The 24,396-nt window shown below is 44.0% G+C and overlaps 1 protein-coding gene across 1 annotated transcript in view; it reads right to left on the reverse strand.

Moving 5' to 3' along the window:
* Positions 1 to 1,332: 1,332 nt before the first annotated feature.
* Positions 1,333 to 24,396, reverse strand: part of LOC105463501 (meiotic nuclear divisions 1) — a 118,695-nt gene continuing 95,631 nt past the window's right edge. Inside the window, exon 8 of the mRNA XM_071092921.1 lies at positions 1,333 to 1,447. Coding sequence (XP_070949022.1) covers positions 1,359 to 1,447 — 89 coding nt within the window. The 3' untranslated portion in view covers positions 1,333 to 1,358. The remainder of the gene's footprint in view (positions 1,448 to 24,396) is intronic.

The raw sequence follows: 24,396 nt of genomic DNA on the forward strand, positions 1-24,396 counted from the left end.
TTTCTATATGATTAGAATAAAATTCAAACTTCTGCCCTTTCCCCTCTTGAGCCTGTGAGGTCAAGGCTGCAGTGAGCAATAATGATGCCACTGCACTCCAGTGCAACAATGTGAGACCCTGTCTCAAAAAAAAAAGAAAAAAAAAGTATTTCTTATGTGTTAGGAAAAGGGATAACAGTCACTGAGCACTTACTTTTCACGCATGTCTTATGTAAACCCCACAAAAATATGATAGGAATCATTTACTGTCCTTATTTTGCATGTTAGAAACTGAGACTGAGAGGGGTAGGTAGCCAATCCAGAGTTAAAATTGACCTCCAACTTCATTGTACCATACTGTCTCTAAAGACAAAGAGGCAGGAACACCCTTTGAAACTTCCTCTTTTTGAATGTTTTAATTCTACTTATTTTAGGATGCTCATAGGTAGAACAATCTATGAAGGCCCAGCTACAGTTGTTAAATTACTGGCCGGGCGCAGTGGCTCGCGCCTGTAATCTCAGCACTTTAGGAGGCTGAAGTGGGTGGATCAAGTGACGTCAGGAGTTTAAGACCAGCCAGGCCAACATGGAGAAACCCCATCTCTACTAAAAATACAAAATTAACTCGGTGCGGTGGCACATGCTTGTAATCCCAGCTACTTGGTAGGCTGAGGCAGAAGAATTGCTTGAATCCAGGAGGCAGAGGTTGCAGTGAACCGAGATCGCGTCATTGCTCTCCAGCCTGGGCAACAAGAGCGAAACTCCATCTCACACACACACACACAAAAGTAAGTTACCATTGTGACATATAGCTATGAAACATACCCCCCCCCCCCATATCATCTCCAGTTGATAAATTAAGGACAGTACAAAATCTAGTAAAATCTGTCATTTTGCTTTTGAGTCTCCACACTTTTAAGCATACAATTCTTGTCCCTCTGCATACTTTTTCCCCCTTTTTCCTCTACATACTTTTGTACATAGTAGCTTATAGTCTATTGGGAAAGTTATCTGTGTAAACCTTTAAAATAATAACTGCATTAACATACTTAATGGTTTGCACTTATTATTGAAATCTCGTACTTGTGGATTTGAAATGCAGACCCGGGAGTAGAATTTTCTTTCTTTTTTTTTTTTTTTTTTTTTTTGAGATGGAGTCTCGCTCTGTAACCCAGGCTGGAGTGCAGTGGCACCATCTCTGCTCACTGTAAGCTCCGCCTCCTGGGTTCACGCCATTCTCCTGCCTCGGCCTCCCGAGTAGCTGGGACTACAGGCACCCGCCACCATGCCCAGCTAATTTTTTGTATTTTTAGTAGAGACGGGGTTTCACCGTGTTAGCCAGGATGTTCTTGATCTCCTGACCTCGTGATCCACCAGCCTTAGCCTCCCAAAGTGCTGGGATTACAGGTGTGAGCCACCACGGTTCCGGCGAATTTATGTTTCTTTTCGTTGTCTTCTTTCTCACTTCCTTGTTATTGGAAAAGATATAGAAGTATACTTTAGAATCTTGGCATTTAATTCTGGAAATTGAGTCAATTTCTTAGTAGATGATCTTGGAAAGACCCTATTTTTAAAGGTCTCTCTTAAGCTATAAAACAAGGCCTAGCCCTAGTCTGGGAAGCAGAAATGATTAGTACTTTTTCAGCTCCATTGCCATTTAACAATCTGAAGTGATTCCATAGTAACTCAGCTTCTCCTTTTAGCAATAATGATGGAAACTTTTGTGTAGTGCTTATGATGTGCCCAGCCCTTTCCTAAGTGCTTTGCATATATTAAATGATTTCATCCTTCCAACAACCCCATGCAATCATTATGCCTGTTTTACAGATGGGAAAATTGAGATACAATGTCTGCGTCCATTCTAGCTGCTATAACAAAATACCACAGACTGGGTAGCTTGTAAACAACAGAAATTTATTTCTTGCAATACTGGGGGCTGGGAACTCTGAGCTCAAGGCAGATTTGGTGTCTGGTGAGGGCCCGTTTCCTGGTTTGTAGATGCTGCCTACTCGTTGTGTCCTCGCATGGTAGAAGAGGCAAGGCAGCTCTCTGGGGACTCTTCCATAAGGGCACTCGTTCCATACATGAGGACTATGCTCTCATACCTAATTACCTTGCAAAGGCCCTACCTCCATCTCCTTGGGAATTATTAATAGGTTTCCACATATCAATTTTATGAAGACATAAACATTCAGACCACAGTGCACATAGGTAAGGTATAATTGCCCAAAGTCCTAAACCAGTAAGTGCAGAACTGAAATTCAGACCCAGGCAGGCTAGCTCCAGAATCCTTGCTTTCGGCCACCACGGCAATACTGCCTTTATGCCCTTGAATGAGTGGGAGGTCAGGGCTGATCACTGGTGTAACAGCAATCAGTAGAAATGTGCACAATTGAAAACACTAAATAAAAGCCATTATGGCACCACAAAATCTGTTTTTAAGAGGATGGCAATATTATATAACCAACTTCTGGGTATTGCATGTTTCTTTTTTTGTTTTTGTTTTTGTTTTTGTTTTTTGAGACAGAGTCTCGCTCTGTCGCCCAGGCTGGAATGCAGTGGCGTGATCTTGGCTCACTGCAAGCTCCACCTCCTGGGTTCACACCATTCTCCTGCCTCAGCCTCCCGAGTAGCTGGGACTACAGGTGCCCACCACCACGCCAGGCTATTTTTTGTATTTTTAGTAGAGACGGGATTTCACTGTATTAACCAGGATGGTCTTGATCTCCTGACCTCGTGATCTGCCCGCCTCAGCCTCCCAAAGTGCTGGGATTACAGGCATGAGCCACCGTGCCCAGCCTATTGCATGTTTCATAGTTCCAGAAACGATGTCATGCTCAGTAGTGGATACGAGACTTTTCTGTCTAGGTGAGATAACCATGATATATGAATTAAGTCATATGAACCTTTGATGCCATAGGAACTCCCCAAACTAATACACATTAATTTCCATAATTAGATAGAACCCTAACTGTAGTACTTCAGCTACATTTATCTGACTTACCCATCTAAACAATCTAATTGTAATTTTGGAAAATATGCTTCACAACCTTGAACAAGGCACTTTGCCTCCCATGGACCTTTATTCTTGCCTAATAAAATAAAGCCAAAAAATGATGTTACCTCTAAGGTCCTTTCCACATCTGACATCAAATGAATTTCTGTCTTGACCTGTAAGCTTGACAGCAGGAAGACTGAACTTTTTTAATTAGTCATTTCTTACTGCTTCAGAATCCACCAAATAAAGCAACTCCACAGCTTCCTGAATCCGCGTGCTTTCAAATTACAGTCATGTTAGGTTTGGCACTTAAAGTTCAAATAAAAAGCTGCCAGGTCAGCAGTGGGAGCCAGATATTAGGAAAAAGGAGTGATAAAGGAAGATCTGTTCTTTCCTTTGTGGTACACCTGGCCTGCCAGTCTAGGACCACTTGGCCAAGTTTATAGTTGGTAGGATCTGGTGTCCCATGGGGCTTTCGGCAAGTTTCTTAACCTCTCTGTGCCTTCATTTCTCAACCTAAGGTTGAGAAACCTCACAGATTGTGGCAGAAAAATGAATTAGTATATGTAAGGCTAAAGGACGGTGCCCCGCACATAGTAAGTGTTATGCAATGTTGTCTTGTTGTTATTTCCTATATTAAGAAAAACAGGCCGGGCGCGGTGACTCAAGACTCTAATCCCAGCACTTTGGGAGGCCGAGGCAGGTGGATCACCTGAGGTCAAAAGTTCAAGACCAGGCTGGTCAACATGGTGAAACCCCGTCTCTACTAAAAATATAAAAGTTAGCTGGGCATGGTGGCGGGCACCTGTAATCCCAGCTACTCGGGAGGCTGGGGCAGGAGAATCGCCTGAGCCCAGGAGGTGGAGGTTACAGTGAGCTGAGATCGTGCCATTGTGCTCCAGTCTGGGCAACGAGAGCGAAACTTCGTCTCAAAAAAGAAAAACCAACAAAAAAAAGAAAAACAAAGTGAGAACCAGAAGAAAGCAAACCCTATGAGTTTGGATGGGCCTGTCAGAAGAACTCAGGTGATGGCCCACTAAATGCATCCACCAAGTCAACTTTAATGCCAGGCCAACATGAAACTAATGCCCTCATATTGTGAAAATGACCCCACTTCCGTTCTTCCATTTAGACACATGTTGATATTTCAGGCTCCCAAGCCAAGATAGGGCTTCCTTACTTTTCCTCCAATTACAAAATAAAGCAGACCACCAACTGAAAAAGGAGCGCCTTAGGTAAGGCCTGATCTGTCTATCCTCCTAAAATCTCCCTTTCTCTTCAAGGACTAATCAATAATAGGAGCAAACCTTTACATAGGCAAAGGTGAAGTAACTTCCCAGGGTCGAAGATCTAAGCGGTGGAGCCAGGATTCAAATCCGGCAGTCTGGCTCCAGAGCGTGTGCTTGTGTGCTACTAACCAAGACATCTTGAGCCAGCGACAGATGAAATTCAGCGTGCGTGTGTGCGTGTGTGTGTGTCTGAAGAAGAGAACAAAAGTCCACCCTAAATGGTTTGAGAGGAATGCCTGCTGGATGGTTGAAAAGGACCCTCACAGTGTACACAGACCTCCCTCTACCTTTCCCTTAGGAAAGAAGCTGCAGAGCATGATCAGAGGGGGCATCCACCAGCAAAGAAAATTAGTTCCATGCGAATCACAATCCTCACACCCTGGCTGGCCGTGGCAGACACACAGAGAGCAGGGTCTATCAGCTCGGGAAGAGAAACCAGGCAGGAGGCAAACGGGCCGGGCTGTGGAGAAAACCCCAAGCAAATCAACTGCCAACAGTAGCTTCGCGGAAACAGCAGGATGCAGCCCAGACAAGCGATCGCGGCTCTCAGAGGCGCGAGGACTCCGGGCCGCCAGAGCCAAGGGGCAGAATGACAATCAGCGGGTGTGTGAACCTCACGCAGTGGCCCTGGCGGCTGCTGCCGGAGGGCTGCAGAGAAAGGCTCAGGCACCTCCCAGCAGCCCTGCTGAGACACTGGAACTCCCAGAAAGTAGTGAGAAGGGCAAGATGTAGGAGAAAGGACGCTGGCTGAGGATCTGGAGACTTAGATTCCAGTGTGAGCTGCCTGCGGCCCTTGTCCCCTCCCTAGGGCCGTGCGTCCTCTGTGAGCACATCAAACTGGAAATTGTGTGGTAGATGACTTGGAGAGCTGAAGCTGGAAGTTTGGTGAATTGGTTAAGAGACTTGGGCAATCATCTGTGCGTGAAGAAATAAGTATCTAGACTAGAGGGTGGCAGCGCGTTACTGCACAGTAAGCCAGGGTTTTTCTCAGTTCTGAGTTTGCCCAATACATTTGAAGGAATGATCTATCCCACCCTCCTTCGAAATTATTTTCCCTTTATGTTAAAGATTGGTTCAGAGCTGAAATTTTATACTGATAGATCAGCCTCACTGCAAAGTCCAAATTAAGATAACTGTAGTATCATTTGTAATAGTTAAGAACAACAATAAAAGAGAATTGTTATAAAACCCAATTTTGGAAATAACTCAAAGAAGCTCACTCTTCCAGTGCCAAGGACAGGATGAGTTGGTACTTTCTTGTTGTTTTGACCACAGGTGGCACATGCCACCATGCCCAGCTTTTTTTTTCTTTTCTTTCTTTTTTTTTTTTTTTAATAGAGACGGGGTCTCATTATGTTGCCCAGGCTGGTCTTGAACTTCCGGCCTCAAGTGATCCTTCTGCCTCAGCCTTCCAAAGCACTAGGATTACAGTCCCAAGCCACCACGCTGGCAGTACGTTTTCTTGAAGGCAACCCGAATACAGAATAACAGCCATAAAAATGGCTATACCCAGCTGGGCGCGGTGACTCATGTCTGTGATCCAAGCACTTTGGGAGGCTGAGGCAGGTGGATCACTTGAGGTCAGGAGCTCAAGACCAGCCTGGCAAACATGGCAACGCCCCATCTCTAAGAAAAACAAAAATTAGCCAGGTGTGGTGGTGGGTGACTGTAAACCAGCTACTCAGGAGGATGAGGCAGGAGAATCGCTCGAACCTGGGAGGCAGAGATTGTAGTGAGCCGAAACTGTGCCACTGCACTCCCGCCTGGGTGGCGGAATGAGACTCCATCTCAAAAAAAAGAAAAAAAAAATGACTATACCCTTTGCCACAATGATATTCTTAGTAATTTATTTTGAGAAAATAATTTTAAATGAAAAATATTTTACCAGATATTTATGGCAACATTATCTGTAATAACTCCAAAGTGGAAATACCCAAAATAAATCCACTAACATGGAAATGGCAAATAATACTACGATAGCTTCAGTAAGAAACTACTCAAAACAATGACAAAGGATTTTTAAAACACTGTAAAGAGAAAAAAGCATAAGAGGATGTTATGCACACACAAGAGGTTGGAGTAGAAGGGACTCGGAGGCTGTAAAGTTGAGTAAGGGTGGAGGAAAGCATTTCCTGCATGAGCAGGATGTGGGGTTGGGGAGGGAGGTAGATACAGTTCCACTTGCAAGGTGCATGAGTGCTAGGATCCACGCTGATGACAATTGTCCACCGAAACACAAACCGAGAACCAAAAACCTTGGGATGCCATGGTCATAAGCAATTTGTTAGTTTATGTATTTTTCTATCAAATGATTTTTAATTTTCAATGGAAAGTGGGGAAAACTTGTGTGTGGTTTAATGGGATACAAACTGGAAAATTATAGAGTGGGTCATCAAAGAGAAGTGACAGGTTGGGGCTGCGACCCAAATGGGAACGGAGTCAGCGACTGGACTCTTCTCGCTAAAGGCATCTGTGGAGCAGGAAACTGGTACACAGGTCACTGGCTCAAAAGGAACAGGGCTCTGAAGAGGAAATGGCTAAGACAGTCTTTCTAGCTGTCAAAGGAAGTTGATGTAATGATAACAGGACTCTGGAAAAACGTTGCTCAAATATTAAGACCAAACACTTCTGATCACCTCTGAAGAAGCCCAAATGGTATATTAGAGTAAAAAGGTCGAGAGGATTCAATGAAATGTGTGTAGAAGCACTTTGCCAACAGAGAAATGCTTCATAAATCCTTGCCCTGAAAACTAGGGCTTCCCTCTACAAAAAGACTGCAGAGAGCCTTTAACTATAGTCTAAATCAGTGGACGGTTTTACAAAGTCTTATGGTTCTAATTTTGAACAAGTGATGGTAAAATCATGATCATCTTCCTATCTGAAGCTATGATATTATCTTGACTATTAAACCAGATTGACTTTTTAGTAGATTTTTGGTGATTTTAAGCCAGCCATAATTAAGTTGATCATGTTGTGAATTAGTGAAATACTATAAAAACACCAAATCAACCATGACTGGCTCAGTACTTTCATAGTCTGAATATTTTAAATAACATAATCACTAATTCATTCATTCAGGATAATCATGAGAGAAGTGCTGTGTCTATGTAAGTACTGTTAAAGTAGGAAGCCATTAAAAAGTACAGAACACTATAGGCTTTAAGAAAACAGAAGCCAGTGGGAGGCCGAGGCAGGTGGATCACTTGAGGCCAGGAGTTCAAGGCCAGCCTAGACAACATGGTGAAACTCCAACTCTACTAAAAATACAAAAAATTAGCCAGGGTGGTGGTGCACGCCTCTAGTCCCAGCTACTCAGCAGGCTGAGACAAGAGAATTACTTGAACTCGGGAGGCAGAGGTTGTCGTGAGCAGGGATTGCACCACTGCACTCCACAGTGAGAAAAAAAGAAAGAAAACAGGCGCAGTAGTTTCAGCATTTTCACTTAAGCCCATGAGTTCCAGACCAGCCTAAGCAATGTAGTGAGACCCTGTCTCTACAATAAATAAAAATATTGGTCAAGCATTGTGTCCGTGCACCTGTGGTCCCAGGTACTTGGAAGGCTGGGGCAGGAAGATCACTTGAGCCCAGGAAGTTGAGGCTGCAGTGAGCTGTGATTGCGCCATTGCACTTCAGCCTGGGCTACAGAGCAAGACTCTGTCTCAAAAAAGGAAAAAAAAAAAGAGAGAGAGAGAGAGATGAAAGCAAGACTACATTATATAAATCATTCTTTCTGCTAACCTCGATGTGCCAATAACTTACATCTTTTCAAAGAACAGCATTCAGTCTTTCTTGCCTAAGCTCAGCATTTGGCTTCACGAAGCCTGCTGAATTATGCTAGCTTCATGCTTGCACTTACACGCACTTACATGTTTCCTTAATGTTTGGCTCACCAGAGCCAAGAGTCCGTTTTTACCTCAAGCCTCAGGGATATCAGGTTTCAACTCACGTTGTTTGAATCTTGTATACATCCCTTCGTGCCTTATTAAAATGAACACTTTCCATTTGACTTTCTGCTTCCCAGTGGGTCTAGGGTTTTCTTTCTCTAATGTTGTTAAACATCCCCTGTAACATGAAGCCCAGATGTATGAGAGTATAGAGCCACACTTCTGGCTGAGAAAAGTAGTGATCTCGACGAGATACCAATTTATCCATGTGATGAATGTACTGTTTCATTTTTGATGGCCTTAATTTAGCATTTATCCCTGGGGCTGGGTTTTGTGTTGTCTTTATAAATACCCTCTCTCACACACACAAAGAACCTAGTTCTTTTTAGGCACTTCTCCAGCTGTGAGTTTAGCATGGCGTCCTGCTTAATGGGGAGACAGAATTACAGCTCCAAACATTCCCCTGCCGCTGATCCAGAACATGTGTTATCATATCACACACTGTAAATTGATTCCAAATTCCTGCCAACTGGGCACAGTCTGCATTCCAAATAGTCAAGGCTCTGGGACAACAAATTGTAAAATAGAATTTGCCATGCTCCCCCCTTTAATTTGGTGTAAGCATGAATAAGTTTGTTAAAAATATTTCGCTTCTTTAGAATTTTTTTTTCTGGGAAAATAGCTATACCTTAGTGACAATGGGCTACCTAAAGTTCTCCAGTCTCCTCAATTGTTAATGTCTCTTCCAATCTCTTGGTGAAGGTTGGTGATCAGGAAATAGGGCAAGATGAGGGGAGCTCACATTTAAGATAATAAAGTGACTCTCATTCTACTGCTAAGAGACATAAACAGTCTGACTATGGTAGTCTCATGGGAGTAAAAGTCTAGGATTTCAAATGCTGTATAAACAGTTGCAAAATCTCTGCAATTACTCTAACAAATGAACTCCTAGCACAGAAGACAGATAAGGAATAATATATTTTCAGCTCTGTGCCATTCCATATTGGAGACTGGAGTTTACTATCAATTTATTCTTTTTCTTTCCTTTTTTTAAAAGACAGGGTCTGGTTTTTTTGACCAGGCTGGAGTGCAGTGGCACAACCATGGCTCACTGCAGCTTCAAATTTCTGACCTCAAATGATCCTCCAGTCTCAGCCTCTCAAGTAGCTGGGACTACAAATGTGTGCCACCACACCCGGCTAATTTTTTTTTTTTTTTTTTTGGTAGGGATGAGGTCTCACTATGTTGCCCAGGCTGGTCTTGAACTCTAGGCCTGAAGGATTCCTCCTGCCTTGGCCTCCCGAAGTGTTGGGATTACAGGCATGAGCCACCGTGCCCGGCCTATCAGTGTATTCTTTCCTTAAAGTAAGTGTGTAGATTAACAGAGTAACATGGCTAAAACTTGTCTTCATGTCTGTGACTTTTGAGAACGGGAAGTGGAAACGGGGAGGAGAGAGATCAAATGTCACTAGCAACCTGCCATCGAGAATATCTTAAGGAGAGGCAGGAGGTTGATGGAATCTGCTCAGAGGTCCTTGGTCCCACAGTGTCTGAGGAGCCTCGATTTGGTGACCATGGTGATACTATTTCATTCCAATAACTTCACTCCACAAGGTCTCTAATGTTTCTTTATGTGGTGAACATTTAGCTCATTCCTTTAAAAACACTAATTAATCATTTTAAATGGACATAAAAATTGTATATATTTATCATGTACAACATGTTTTGAAATATATATACATTGTGGAATGGCTAAACGGAGGGAATTAACACAGATGTCACCACATATACTTATTTTTTGTAGTGAGAACCCTTAAACTCCACTCAGTCATTTTTGAGAATACAAAGCCCATCCTTTTGATCCAACTCTTCCTCATTAATCCTAAGAAATAGCTACATACGCACACACAGAAACACGGAGGTGATTAATACTTTATGATAAATTGGCTAAAGCCGGAGGGTAAACTGCCAGAGCAAGCACTCAAAATTTATAGAAGAGGGTTCTGCATATTTTCAAATTAAATCTCATTACATATATAAGAGTGCCAGTGTAATGCTGTAATAGCGGCTTGGTCTGGTTTTCCCCAAATTTATTAGCTAGTGTTAGCTAATAAATAAATACAATCTGGCTAACAGAATAATTACACCCAAACTATTTTGAAGGTGGTCTGGGATAACAGAGACGTGATTCCAGTAGCCTTCATGTGGCCTGGCTTCCAGGATTAGCTGGAAGATGGAAGATTAGATGGTCAACCAGTTGAGTGACTTCGGGCAGGCCACTGACACTCTCCAGTCTTTAGTTCTTTGATAGAAAAAATGGAGACGTTGAAACATTTTAATGTCTATTTCTAGGTTGATCTCTTTGATCTTGCCAACTTAAAACCTTTAGGGAATGAAAATAATAATATTTGAAGAAGAAATATATATTATCAAAATAAAGGAACCCTAACCTTATTCTATATATATATACATTTTTGTTTTGAGATGGAGTCTCTCTCTGTCACCCAGGCTAGAGTGCAGTGGCGCGATCTCGGCTCACTGGTTCAAGCAATTCTCCTGCCTCAGCCTCCTGAGTAGCTGGGATTACAGGCATACACCACCAAGCCCAGCTAATTTTTGTATTTTTAGTAGAGACAGGGTTTCACTGTGTTGGTCAGGCTGGTCTCGAACTCCTGACCTCGTGATCTGTCCGCCTCAGCCTCCGAAAGTCCTGGGATGTGACCTCCGCCTCCCAGGTTCAAGCGATTCTCCTGCCTCAGCCTCCCGAGTAGCTGGGATTACAGGCATCTGCCAAGATACCCGGCTAAGTTTTGTAATTTTAGTAGAGAGGGGATTTCACCATGTTGGCCCAGCTGGTCTTGAATTCCTGATTGCAGGTGATCCACCCACCTCAGCCTCCCAAAGTGCTGAGATTACAGGGATGAGCCACTGTGCCTGGCCCAATTCAAGTCTTTTTAAGTATAATAGGTGTTTTCATTTCCTGAAAAGTCAAATTATGAACAATGGCTGTAACACTAGGTTTAAACTGTGTAATTGTATAGCAAAAAAGTGGATTCTTCTTTTATTTTATTTTATTTTTTTTATTTTTATTTTTTTTTGAGACGGAGTCTCGCTGTGTCGCCCAGGCTGGAGTGCAGTGGCCGGATCTCAGCTCACTGCAAGCTCTGCCTCCCGGGTTTTTACGCCATTCTCCTGCCTCAGCCTCCCGAGTAGCCGGGACTACAGGCGCCCGCCACCTCGCCCGGCTAGTTTTTTGTATTTTTTAGTAGAGACGGGGTTTCACCGTGTTAGCCAGGATGGTCTCGAACTCCTGACCTCGTGATCCGCCCGTCTCGGCCTCCCAAAGTGCTGGGATTACAGGCTTGAGCCACCGCGCCCGGCCGATTCTTCTTAAATATCAAGAAGTAAGTCTATATGTTAAAAGGGCCTTTTGAGAAATGTTCTCCATTTTATTTCTATTTATTTTAGTAGAATAGATATTACGGTCAGCATTTGACTGTAAAAACCAACTGAACTCATGGACATGAGTCCCAAGCCAGAACGTTGGAACTCTCTGGAAGAAAAGAGATCTGCTCTAGCTGGTTGTGAGATGAGAAGATTTTAGCAACCCCATGTAGAAGAGCTGGAGAAATTTCTCCCGCATAACTTCAAGGAGGAGGTACTTGGTGGTGGTGTAAATTGCAGACAAGCACAGATACTATTTATTTATTTATTTATTTATTTATTTATGAGCCAGAGTCACACTCTGTTGCCCAGACTGGGGTGCAGGGGCGAAATCTTGGCTCACTGCAACCTCCACCTATGAGGTTCAAGTGATTCTCCTGCCTCAGCCTTCTGAGTAGCTGGGACTACAGGCGTGTGTCACTATGCCCAGCTAATTTTTGTATTTTTAGTAGAGATGGGGTTTCACCATGTTGGCCAGGCTGGTCTCAAACTCCTGACCTCAGGTGATACGCCCACCTCAGCCTCCCAAAGTGCTGGGATTACAGGCATGAGCCACCGCACCCGGCCTGGACAGATACAATTTAAATAAAGAGGCCAAGGTAGGCCTCATTAAAAAGATGACATTTGGGCAGGAGTTAACCTTGCAGCTATCTGGGAAGAGCACTCCAGGCGGAGCACAGCCGAGGCTTTTGTGGCAGGAGAGTGACTTGTAAGAGGCCAGTGTGACTACAGCCGGATGAGGCCAAGAGTACAGAAGATGAGATCAGAGAGGAATGGATAGCGAGGCATCTCTCATTCACCTGACCTGTGGTTCCCCGCAGTGGTCACCACCAGAAAATGCTTAAACCACTTGCCATCACAAAGTCTTCAGACATTTCAAGACAGCGAATAAGAAAAGGGATGTTGAGGCTGGGCGCGGTAGCTCACGTCTGTAATCCCAGCCCTTTGTGAGGCTGTGGTGGCAGGCGCCTGTAGTCCCAGCTACTTGGGAGGCTGAGGCAGAAGAATCACTTGAACCCGGGAAGTGGAGGTTGTGGTGAGCCGAGATCGTGCCATTGCACTCCAGCCTGGACAACAGAGCAAAACTCTGTTTCAAGAAAAAAAGAAAAGGGATGTTGAAAGCTCCATTGTGTTAATGCTCTGACTCAAGCTTCTCCCTCTGTGCTGGGCTGGCTCCTGCACCTGGGGATTCATGTGCAGACATTTCAAGAGCTGTTGGTAGACTCCTGGATGAGCTGACTCCACCAAAGGCCTTGCATTACCTAAAGTTACATAGCTGTCAACTCCCAGACAAGCACTCCTGAATCTGAAAGTGCCAGCTCACCTCTTAGAGTGCCAGAAGTTAAAGAATTTCTGGGGGAAAAAAAATGGGCATTTCTACTTACTATGATCTGTTGTTGGTTTTTATTTATTTTTATTTTTATTTTTATTTTTTTGAGACGGAGTCTCGCTCTGTCGCCCAGGCTGGAGTGCAGTGGCCAGATCTCAGCTCACTGCAAGCTCCGCCTCCCGGGTTTACGCCATTCTCCTGCCTCAGCCTCCGGAGTAGCTGGAACTACAGGCGCCCGCCACCTCACCCGGCTAGTTTTTTGTATTTTTTAGTAGAGACGGGGTTTCACTGGATTAGCCAGGATGGTCTCGATCTCCTGACCTTGTGATCCACCCGTCTCGGCCTCCCAAAGTGCTGGGATTACAGGCTTGAGCCACCACGCCCGGCTGTTGTTGGTTTTTAGATAATTTCTATAAAAGGGAGAAAGACATGTAACTTTCAAAAAGAATGGAGGGAATCTCAGTCTCCCCTGGGCTCAACTGTTTCTCTTCTCTCTCCATGTGATCTCTCTGGGTTCCTCACCCAATCAAGTAGTTCCAACTACGGCAGCCCAAACTGTATCTCTGGTCGCAAGCTGTCCTCCAGCCTACCAGCTGTATATACAATGGCTCTCCCTGGAATGTACAGGCTCCTCAAACTCAAAGTATTCAAAATTGAATTAATCATCTCTCCTTCCTTCCCGCTTCTTGCTTCTCTTCTTATATGCTCAAATGCTCAAATCCAAACTAGAAACTTGATGTAATCTTCAACTCCTTCTATTCTTAATCCTAAGAATGCTACTCTGAATTTTCTCTCAAATGTCTGTCCCTCCACTCCCCACTCACAAAAGGACTGCTGATTGCTGCCTCTAATCTCCCTTTACTCCTATCTGTCTCGATGTTGCTGCCAGTAATCCCTCTAAAACAGATTTGACCTAATTAATTCCCTGCTTTAAAACTGTGAATGGGTTCCCGTTGCAGAATGAAGTCCAAATTCTTAGCAGAGCCTATGAGGCCCTTCACACTGATCCTTGGCCACACTTCTAGCATTCCTCTATTCCAATCCCTATCCCCCAGTCACTCCAAACCCCAGAAATGAATTAATTGTGTTCCTAACAACCACACTGGATTTCCCAACTCCATGATTTTGCTATGCTGTTCTCTCTCCACATGTGGTACCTTATCCTTTCTTTCCAATGCATTTCTACTCATGTTTCAAGATGAAAGATGTCAACTCTTTCAAAAATAATTACAGCTGGGCACAGTGACTCACGCCTATAGTCCCAGATACTTGGGAGGCTAAGGTGGGAGGATCACTTGAGTCCCCAAGAGTTCCAGCCCAGCCTGGGCAACATAGGGAAACCACATCTCTAAAAATAAATACATAAATAATAAATTTAAAAATAGTAATTATCGCAATGATTACACTATGCCAAGTAGTACATTAATCTACCCTAAACCATGGAACAAGCAATCTCTGCCCTCAAGGAGCAGCAGAGTAGTAAAGCCAGATTTATAAAAAGATTTCTGTTTTTTATTTTTATTTTTTTGAGACAGTCTTATTCTGTCACCCAGGCTGGAGGGCAGTGGCGTGATCTCAGCTCACTGCAACATCCGCCCCCTGGGTTCAAGCAATACTCCTGCCTCAGCCTCCCTAGTAGCTGGGATTACAGGCACGTACTACCACATCCAGCTAATTTTTGTATTTTTAGTAGAGACGGGGTTTCACCATGTTGGCCGGTCTGGTCTTGAACTCCTGACTTCAGGTGACTTGGCCACCTTGACCTCCCAAAGTGTTGGGATTATAGGCGTGAGCCACCGCGCCCGGCAAAAAGGTTTTATAATTACACAAGAACAAGATGGCAAGTGCTGTGAGGCTCAGTCCATTCTATTTGGTGAAGCCTTCTGCAGCTTTCTCAAGTGGAGTGGATGACCTTCTTGTCTACATTTTCTCAAAGTAGACTTGGTTACTTGTCTCTATTCCCTCAGGCAGAGTTGGTCACCCTCTCTTCTGTGTTTCCCCCAGGTAGACTTGATCACCCTTTTTCTATCTCACTCACTTTGTATCCCCAGCCCCTGGTGCATCCTAGGTGTTTGGTGCATGTTTCAGAACCAGGTAGCACTCCTCAGGATCACTGAGCTCAGAATCTGCCAACTTTCCTCCGCTGGACTCGGCCTCAATGGCACTGAGCACCAGCAGCAGTGGAAATCACCCCCTAGAGTCCTGGAAATCTAGACTAAACTGTACTGCTCTAGCAAACTTGCTTTTTTGTTTGTTTCTTTGTTTATTTATTTATTTTTTTAAGATGGAGTCTCACACTATCTCCCAGTCTGGAGTGCAATGGTGCAGTCTCGGCTCATTGCAACCTCCACCTCCCAGGTTCAAGCTATTCTCTTGCCTCAGCCTGAGTAGCTGGAACTAACAGGCACGTGCCACCACACCAGGCTACTTTTTTTTTTTTTTTTTTTTTTGTATTTTTAGTACAGACAGGGTTTCACCATGTTGGCCAGGCTGGTCTCGAACTCCTGACCTCAGGTAATTCACCCACCTTGGCCTCCCAAAGTGCTGGGATTACGGGTGTGAGCCACCATACCCAGCCTGCTCTAGTAAACCTTCTAAAATGTTCGTATTATGCCTTTTCCCCTACTGAATGTACAATGGCTTCCCACAGACCGGATAAAACTGGGATGCCGAGTCACTGAGCCTCTGTTTCCAGCCTGACAGCAGAGAGAGAACACTGCCCACAATTGTCACAGAAGGGTCCTAATACATTTTATCAATTAGATTCATTTAGGGTAATGAAACTTAGAAAACACAGATGTTCCCTGGGAGAATGAAGCCTATCGTCATTCAGACTTACAGTATTTTAATCAAGTAATTGGAGACATGTATTGATCACTAAGTACCTGATGAGTATGGCTTAAATATGCATATAACAAGGCAATCAGACGGGTTTCCAACTCTGAGGAATTGAAAACTTTACTTGAAGTGTATTTTTAAAAGGAATAGTTTTAGGACAAAGTGTAGTTTGAAGGAAGACATTTGGTTTGGTGTGGCTGTATCAGTGTATAGTGAGAGCCAGGGGACATGGGGGGACAGGACACTGAACAGGGAGGATGGTGTCCATGAGGGGTGACAGGCATGCAAAAATGCGGGTAGGAGGGGCAAGAGAGATTTCTTTTTTCTTGCTTCTTCTTTTTCTTGTTGAGGATTCTGATGATACTTTTTTTTTTTTTTTTAATGAGCCATTTGTAAATCACTTAGGGTTGTCACAGCCAGGATGATATGATCAAATTCAAACCTATTCAGGCTTTCATTTTCTTCCCCATGTGACCCACATCCTCACGTTAGGTCAAAAATTACTCTCTAACTTGCCGAACTTGCCCCTGCTTCCCCTTTTGGGTTATTCTGCTTACCAGGGGCTGTCACGTCTCTAAAACCTGTCCATCCCCTACTTTTTTCTTTTTTTTTTTTTTTAGACAGAGTTTCACTTTTGCTGCCCAAACTAGAGTGCAATGGCACGATCTTGGCTCACTGCAACCTCCGCCTCCTGGGTTCAAGCAATTCTCCTGCCTCAGCCTCCCGAGTAGCTGGGAATACAGGCACCCACCACCATGCCCGGCTAATTTTTGTATTTTTAGTAGAGATGTGGTTTCATCATGTTGGCCAGGCTGGTCTCGAACTCCTGACCTCAGGTGATCCACCTGCCTCGGCCTCCCAAAGTGTTGGAATTACAGGCGTGAGCCACCGCACCCGACCACCCCCAAATCATTTATTCAGTCAACAAATATTCATTGAGGACCAGCGTTAAAGAGACCGTGTTGGGAGGGGCACGAGTAAGCACTAAGATGGTCTTCATGTGCCCCTTATTCTTAGGGTGCTTGGGTGCTCCATTTAGCCTCCAGTGATAGTTTGGACGTTTTTTGAATAAGCAAATCAGCTGCCTGACATGAGGTATGACAATGGCTCAGGGTATTTGAAATCCGGTCTGCTCTGGAAAATGTAGTTTAACATCTCCATTGTTTACCCTACTGTCATACTGTTTCAACTATAAGGAACTGAAGAAAGCAGTGCTTTTCTTCATCTGGGCGGTTGCTTTTAAGATGAGATCAACTTCGGCACGGTGGCTCACGCCTGTAATCCCAGCACTTTGAGAGGCCGAGGCGGGAGGATCTCTTGAGCCCAGGAGTTCTAGATCAGCCTAGGCAATATAGTGAGACCTCATCTCTACAAAAAAAAAAATTAGCCAGGCATCATGGTGGCATGTGCCTGTAGTCCTAGCTACTCAGGAGGCTGAGGTGGGAGGATTGCTTGAGCCCAGGCAGTGAGCCGAGATCATGCCACTGCACTCCAGCCTGGGCACTGGGTGGCAGAGCAAGACCCTGTCTCAAAAAAAAAAAAAAAAAAAAAAAGAGACCAGCCAGACCAAGTGACAGGAAGCAGTGGGACTGACAGTGAGAAAATGGCAGTAGGGACGTGGGTGGCACTCAGCAGCCCCACTGGGACAGAGCTCCTGCTCACACCAGCGGTTCTTCTCCAGAAACCTATTCTGGCAAACCCTTGGTGAGTTTTGTTTTATTTTAAGCAGAGTTTACAGACACTACTACTACACTTTTAAATTAACAGGATATAAATAACTTTGGGCAGGGTATCAGAAGAATCACTGTGAGAGCCCCACGACTAAAGTGTGGGCAAAGGTGTCTATTAATAGACAATGAAACTGAAATCACTTAGCTTGAAAGAGAGAAAGTTTAACATCTACCTAATAGGGATCTTTAGTGAGTAAAAAGGCACCGACGAGCAATAAACCAGTAAGAAAGACATAGGCCTTGATCCACTCCACTTTAGAATCCCTTTTTTGAAAAAATAAAGATGGGGTTTTGCCTTGTTGCTCAAGCTGATCTGGAACTCCTGACCTCAAGGGATCTGCCTGCCTTGGACTCCCAAAGTGCTGGGATTACAGGCGTGTGCCACCGTTTCCGGCCTAGAATCCCGATTTTTAAAAAGAGGTAGTAGAATGTCTCCTAATTTTGTCAAAACAAAGTTGAGAAATGAAGGGTTCCTAAATACTATCTGCTGGATATGACTTATAGAGAAAGCAGGAAGGAACCTCTGCACTGAGAGCAGGAAGAGATTTTTTAATGCCCCTAAAATGTACTTAATGTTACACAGCTATACACCTAAAAATGATCAAGTGGTAAATTTAATTTTGTGTATTATAACCACAGAAAAGTACCCATAAAAGAAAGTTAGAGCTAACACATTTCCGATTGCTAAATAATGTCAGTTTTCGAAAAATTAATATTTCATAGCACTCAAAATATATGAAGCCACGTGCTTTTCTCAGACTAGCAATATCTTTCGTCTTCCTGCAAAAGCAAAGGGCACTTAAAAGGAGACATGGAAACTGTTAGAAGACAGATTTGAAGTCAGATGCAGAATGATAGACATAGAATGGATAATCAATACACCATCTTCTTGTAGAATTTGATTCAAGGTTTGGGAGCAGTAAACCAGTGAGTGTGGTTGGGCAGGACAATGTATTTTTTTGAGATGGAGTTTTGCTCTTGTTGCCCAGGCTGGAGTGCAGTGGCGCAATCTTGGCTCACCACAACCTCCACCTCCTGGGTTCAAGCAGTTCTCCTGCTTCAGCCTCCTGAATAGCTGGGATTACAGGTATGCGCCACCATGCCTGGCTAGTTTTGTATTTTTAGTAGAGATGGGGTTTCTCCATGTTGGTCAGGCTGGTCTCGAACTCCCAACCTCAGGTGATCTGCCCGCCTCGGCCTCCCAAAGTGCTGGGATTACAGGTGGGAGCCACCGTGCCTGGCCAGGACAGTGTTTTTTTATATCAGGCAAAAATGTCCATGAGATCTGAGTCTAGAAATATGAATTTCTGGGACTGTATTCTCTAATTTTTATCTTCCAGATCCTCTTTCTTTCACTCCCAAACTTAGATCTTCCAGCTTTATTCATGAAGCAATCAGTGGGCAACTAACTTGTAAACTGCAGGGAGCTATACAGTTTCCTTGCCTTCAGCTATCTGGAAGAGGCAGAACAAACACTGACTTTCTTGCCCTCCTTGAAAATAGAGGTCTTAACTGTTTCAATCTGCTGGAAAATAATTTTACATTAAAACAACTCATGATGACTTGTGAGAAATGTGAAAGGATTGTCTAAAAAAAAAAAAATCTAAAATCTTTTAAAAATTAAAAAGGGACTGAGCATGGTAGCACACACGTATAATCCCAGTACTTTGGGAGGCCAAGGCAGGAAGATTGTTTGAAGCCAGGAGTTTGAGACCAGCCTGAGCAGCGAAGTGAGACCCTGTCACTACAAAAATAAAAAATAAATTAGCCAGACATGGTGGCCCACACCTGTAGTCCCAGCTACTCAGGCAGCTGAGGTGGGGGGGATCACTTAAGCCCAGGAGTTCAAGGCTGCAGTGAGCTATGATCAAGCCACTGCATTCCAGCCTGGGCAACAGAGCAAGATGCCATCTCAAAAAAAAAAAAATAAATAAATAAAAAATAAAAGGCCTAAAAACTATAGTGTCTACTGTTTCCCTTTTGTAATTTCTGAGTTATATCCACGGGAAACATATCTGTGTATTGGCTATAAGTAAATGCTGATATTTTCTTAGGTACCTGCTCTGGGCATTACTAGATGGGCCACTGGGTTACTCAAAAATCTTGCTACTGCCTGGGTGCTGTGTTTAACAGAAATTTCATAGCTCAATGAGTTTTGGAAACTATTTTCAGGGCCAGCTGATCAATTAAAAATCAAGGTGAGACTGATCATGCCTCCCCAGCTGCCATTACAGCAGATGTCCTGCAGCAAAAGGACATTTTCTGGCCAGGTGCCATGGCTCACGCCTGTAATCCCAGCACTTTAGGAGACTGAGGCAGGAGGATCACTTGAGGTCAGGAGTTCGAGACTAGCCTGGTCAATATCATGAAACCCCATCTCTACTAAAAATACAAAAATTAGCCAGGTGTGGTGGCGGGCACCTGTAGTTGCAGCTACTCCTGAGGCAGGAGAATCACTTGAACCCAGGAGGCAAAGGTTGCAATGAACTGAGATTGTGCCACTGCACTCCAGCCTGAGTGATGGAATGAGACTCTGTCTCAAAAAGAAAGACAGAAAAAGAAAGAAAGAAAGAAAGGAAGGAAGGAAGGAAGGAAGGAAGGAAGGAAGGAAGGAAGGAAGGAGAAAAAGAAAGAGAAAGAAAGAAGAGAAAGAAAAAGTAAAGGAAAGAAAGGAAAGAAAGAAAGAAGGAAAGAAAGAAAGAAAGGAAAAAAAGAAAGAAAGAAAGAAAGAAAAGAAAGAAAGAAAGAAAGAAAGAAAGAAAGAAAGAAAGAAAGAAAGAAAGAAAGAAAGAAAGAAAGAAAGAAAGAGAAAGGAAAGAAAGAAGAAAGGAAGGAAGGAAAAAAGGGAGAGAGAGAATATTTTGGTTTTGGGGAATAAGGTCAAAAGACGCCATTATGGCAAGGAGAATGTTATTTTAGTAAAAGTCACAGACTTTTGAGATTAAGGATAGAGCTGAGAGGAAGAAAGTTATTAATCTGTTTCTCTTTCTCTAACGACCAGAACCCAGTTCAACACACAAAATAAAAGTGTTCAAAACTTGGGTCCAAGAGAGGAATTTCTGTCTAAAGAGTTCCATGTGAGCTGGGCGTGGTGGCTCACGCCTGTAAATCCCAGCACTTTGGGAGGCCAAGGTGGGCGGATCACGAGGTCAGGAGATCGAGACCAGCCCGGCCAACATGGTGAAACCCCGTCTCTACTAAAAATACAAAAATCAGCCGGGTATGGTGGTGCATGCCTGTAATCTCAGCTACTTGGGAGGCTGAGGCAGGACAATTGCTTGAACCTGGGAGGCGGAGGTTACAGTGAGCCGAGATGGCACCACTGCACTCCAGCCTGGGCGACAAGAGCAAGACTCCCTCTCAGAAACAAAACAAAATAGAAAAACCAAAAACAACAACAACAACAACAAAAACCCCACCCTAGAAAGTAAGAGGACTTCGAACAATGCTACCTTGAAGCCCAGCTCCAGCCTCCTTTTGCAACCTAATGAATGCTAAAAAGGCTATTCAATACTGTGGCAGTTTTTTTGTTTTGTTTTGTTTTTTGGAGATGGAGTCTTACTCTTATCACCCAGGCTGGAGTGCAGTGGCACGATCTTAGCTCACTGCAACCTCCACCTTCCTGGGTTCAAGCTGTTCTCCTGCCTCAGCCTCTCAAGTAGCTGGGATTATGGGTGCCCGCCACCAAGCCCAGCTGACTTTTTTTTGTATTTTTAGTAGAGACGGGGTTTCGATACGTTGGCTAGCCTGGGCTCAAACTCCTGACCTCATGATCTGCCTGCCTCAGCCTCCCAAAGTGCTGGGATTACAGGCGTGAGACACCGTGCCCGGCCATGCCATGGCAGTTTTTAAAAAATGATGTGGCTATGCAATTATTTTTAGAAAACGATTTTTAATATGTCTCCCTTTAAAAATTATAGGCGCATTCAGCCTAAAAAAGGAAATTCTGACACAGGCTACAACGTGGGTGAACGTTATGCTTTATTAAGTAATTACAAGGGGCAAATTCTGTGTGATTCCAATATTCAAGGTACCTACAGTAGTCAGTTCATATGACAGAAAGTAGAATGGTGGTTGCCAGGGGCTGGGGAGAGGGAGGAATAGGGAGTTATTGTCAATGGGTACAGAGTTTCAGTTTGGGAAGAGGAAAATAGTTGTGGAGATGGATGGTGGGGATGGTTGCACAATGTGAATGTACTTGATGCCACTGAACTGCACACTTAAAAATGGTTAAAATGGTAGATTTTACTCATATATAGTTAACCACAAAGTAAAATTTTTATTTTTTTTTTTTTAAGTGTAGGCCCTCATCTGGTGACAGTTCACATGCTGGCTCATTTCTAGATATTTTAACAGGGTGGTAATTTATGTCTGGTTCTTAAAACATAATGTAAGACTCATAAATTTGGTTTAGCTCTTAGTTAATATCTTCTGAATTGCAACTGGGGACTTGACAGTGGCTTTCTCAAAACACACCTGCAGTTTGCAAGCTGCCTGCAGCAGGTAAAAATGCACAGCTTATTTTTATGATTAGCCTTGAGCAAGAGCTGATTAAATGCTTGATAAAATAAGTTCTTGGAAGATTTGATTTAGATGGTGCTTTCCTCCTACTTTCCCACCCCCTTTCCTTCCCTCACGAATACCACATAAAAAGTGACAGTTTGTAATTTTTTCTCCTTTTTCAAGTATTAGTATCAAAGTAGGATGGGACCTTCATGCTGCTTCTGAACACAGTGAGGCTGCATTCCACTCTGGGAACATTCCCTCCTACCGTTTCAACCTAGGCAGTCCCCTCTCAAAGAGAGGGCAACTTACCCAGACTCAAAATCCGGGTCTAAGCACAAATAGGACATTTCCTTTGTACCTTTCCCCTAACATGGTGGTTTCTCTTGGGGAAGGGGCATTGGGGAGCACACTGGGAAATAAAGCCTTCTGGTCCCCAAGTTCCTCTTTCTATTTCTGTGGTTTTCACTTCCCCTCCCATCAGAAATCCCCACGTGGGAGTAATGCTTTCTCCTCTTCCTTCCCTGTCATTTCCCTTTCATTTCTCCCCGACACCTCTCCTGGGTTTGTCTACCTGCTACTGCTACTTTCTCTGCCTTCACATCTTTATTTTTCACTTGTTTATTTTTTAGAGGCAAGATCTCACTATGTTGCCCAGGGTGGCCTCAAACTCCTGGGCTCAAGCAATCCTCCTACCTCAACCTCCCCAGTAGCTGGGACTACAGTAGACACGCCACGCTTGGCTGTCTTCACGTCTTGAGTTCCACTTCAAAAAAGGCATTGGCAGGCTGTCTTTATACCAAACACAATGCTCTACTTTCAGTATTACTCTTCATATTTGCAGTTCTCATTGGTCATTCTTGGCACTTTTTCATACCACAGACCTTGGGCGAGAACTTCCGGTCTCCCTTCTGGCTGCTTTCACTTGCTCTCCACCACCAGAGTTCTCTGGCGCTCTCTGGCTACTCACAGAGGGATTTCACAGAGAAGGCTATGCCTCCCGCTGTTTCTCTGGAGCTACAGGTCCCCATTTCACCTCAATGGTGGCTTTTCGAAAAGTAAAAATGAAATAGAGCTTTATTGGGTAAGCTACCTCTGAAGCCAAAAACCTCATTAGGACCTTCAAAAATTCCTGTCAAAAATTTGAATCCTGTGGCTCACACCTGTAATCTAGCCACCCAGGAGGCTGAGTCAGGAGAATTGCTTGAGGCCAGGAGTTCAAGATCAGCCCAGTCAACCTAGTGAGACCCTGTCTCTATAAAAAAAATTTTTTTAAAAATTAGCCAGGCATTGTAGCAGCTGGCCTGTAGTCCTAGCTACTTGGGAGGCTGAGGTGGAAGGATCCCTTGAGCCCAGGACTTAGAGGCTGCAATGAGCCATGACAGTGCCACAGCATTCCAGCCTGGGTGAAAGAGTGAGACCCTGGCTCAAAAAAAAAAAAAAGTAAAAAAATTCCGGCACTTTGGGAGGTCAAGGGGGGCAGATCACCTGAGGTCAGGAGTTTGAGACCAGCCTGGCCAACATGTAAAACCCCTTCACTATCAAAAAATACAAAATTAGCCAGGTGTGGTGGTATGCCCTCCCAGCTACTCGGGAGGCCAAGGCAGGAGAATCACCTGAACCTGGGAGGCGGAGGTTGCAGTGAGTCAAGATCATACCACTGAACTCCAGTCTAAGTGACACAGTGAGACTCTGTCTCAAAAAAAAAAAATTCCAAACCTATCCCCTATATGAGCTTCTAAGCCTCATCTCAGTTGACTCGGTTTAAATGACTCTGACTTGGACTGAGAACACACTCGTTCTGTATCTTTTCATTATAGGGTGGTGGCATGGTTAACCCTCATTCATTCACACCCCACTATTCCAAAGTGTGTAGAATTGCCTGGACATGTTACACTGAAGTTTATTTCTGCACTTTTTCTTTTTTGTTTGTTTGCTTGAGACAGGTTCTTGGTCACCACAGCCTCAACCTCCTGGGCTCAAGTGACCCTCCTTACTCAGCCCCTCCAGTAGCTGGGACTACAAGCCCGTGCTACTATGCTCAGCTAATTTTTGTATTTATTTTTTTTGTAGAGACAGAGTTTCATTATGTTGCCAAGGTTGGTCTCGAACTCCTGGGCTCAAGCAATCCTCCTGCCTGAAGTGCTGGGATTAAAGGTGTGAGTCACCACACCTGGCTTGCATATTCTGTTTTTGTTTTGTTTTGTTTTTGTTTTGAGACGCAGTCTCACTCTGTCACCCAGGCTGCAGTGCAGTGGCATGATCTTGGCTCACTGCAACCTCCACCTCCTGGGTTTAAACGATTCTCCTGCCTCAGCCTCCCAAGTAGCTGGGACTACAGGCACGCGCTACCACGCCCGGCTAATTTGTGTATTTTTGGTAGAGATGGGGTTTCATTTTG

This window comes from Macaca nemestrina, chromosome 3, assembly GCF_043159975.1.
Source record: "Macaca nemestrina isolate mMacNem1 chromosome 3, mMacNem.hap1, whole genome shotgun sequence".
Taxonomy (NCBI): domain Eukaryota; kingdom Metazoa; phylum Chordata; class Mammalia; order Primates; family Cercopithecidae; genus Macaca; species Macaca nemestrina.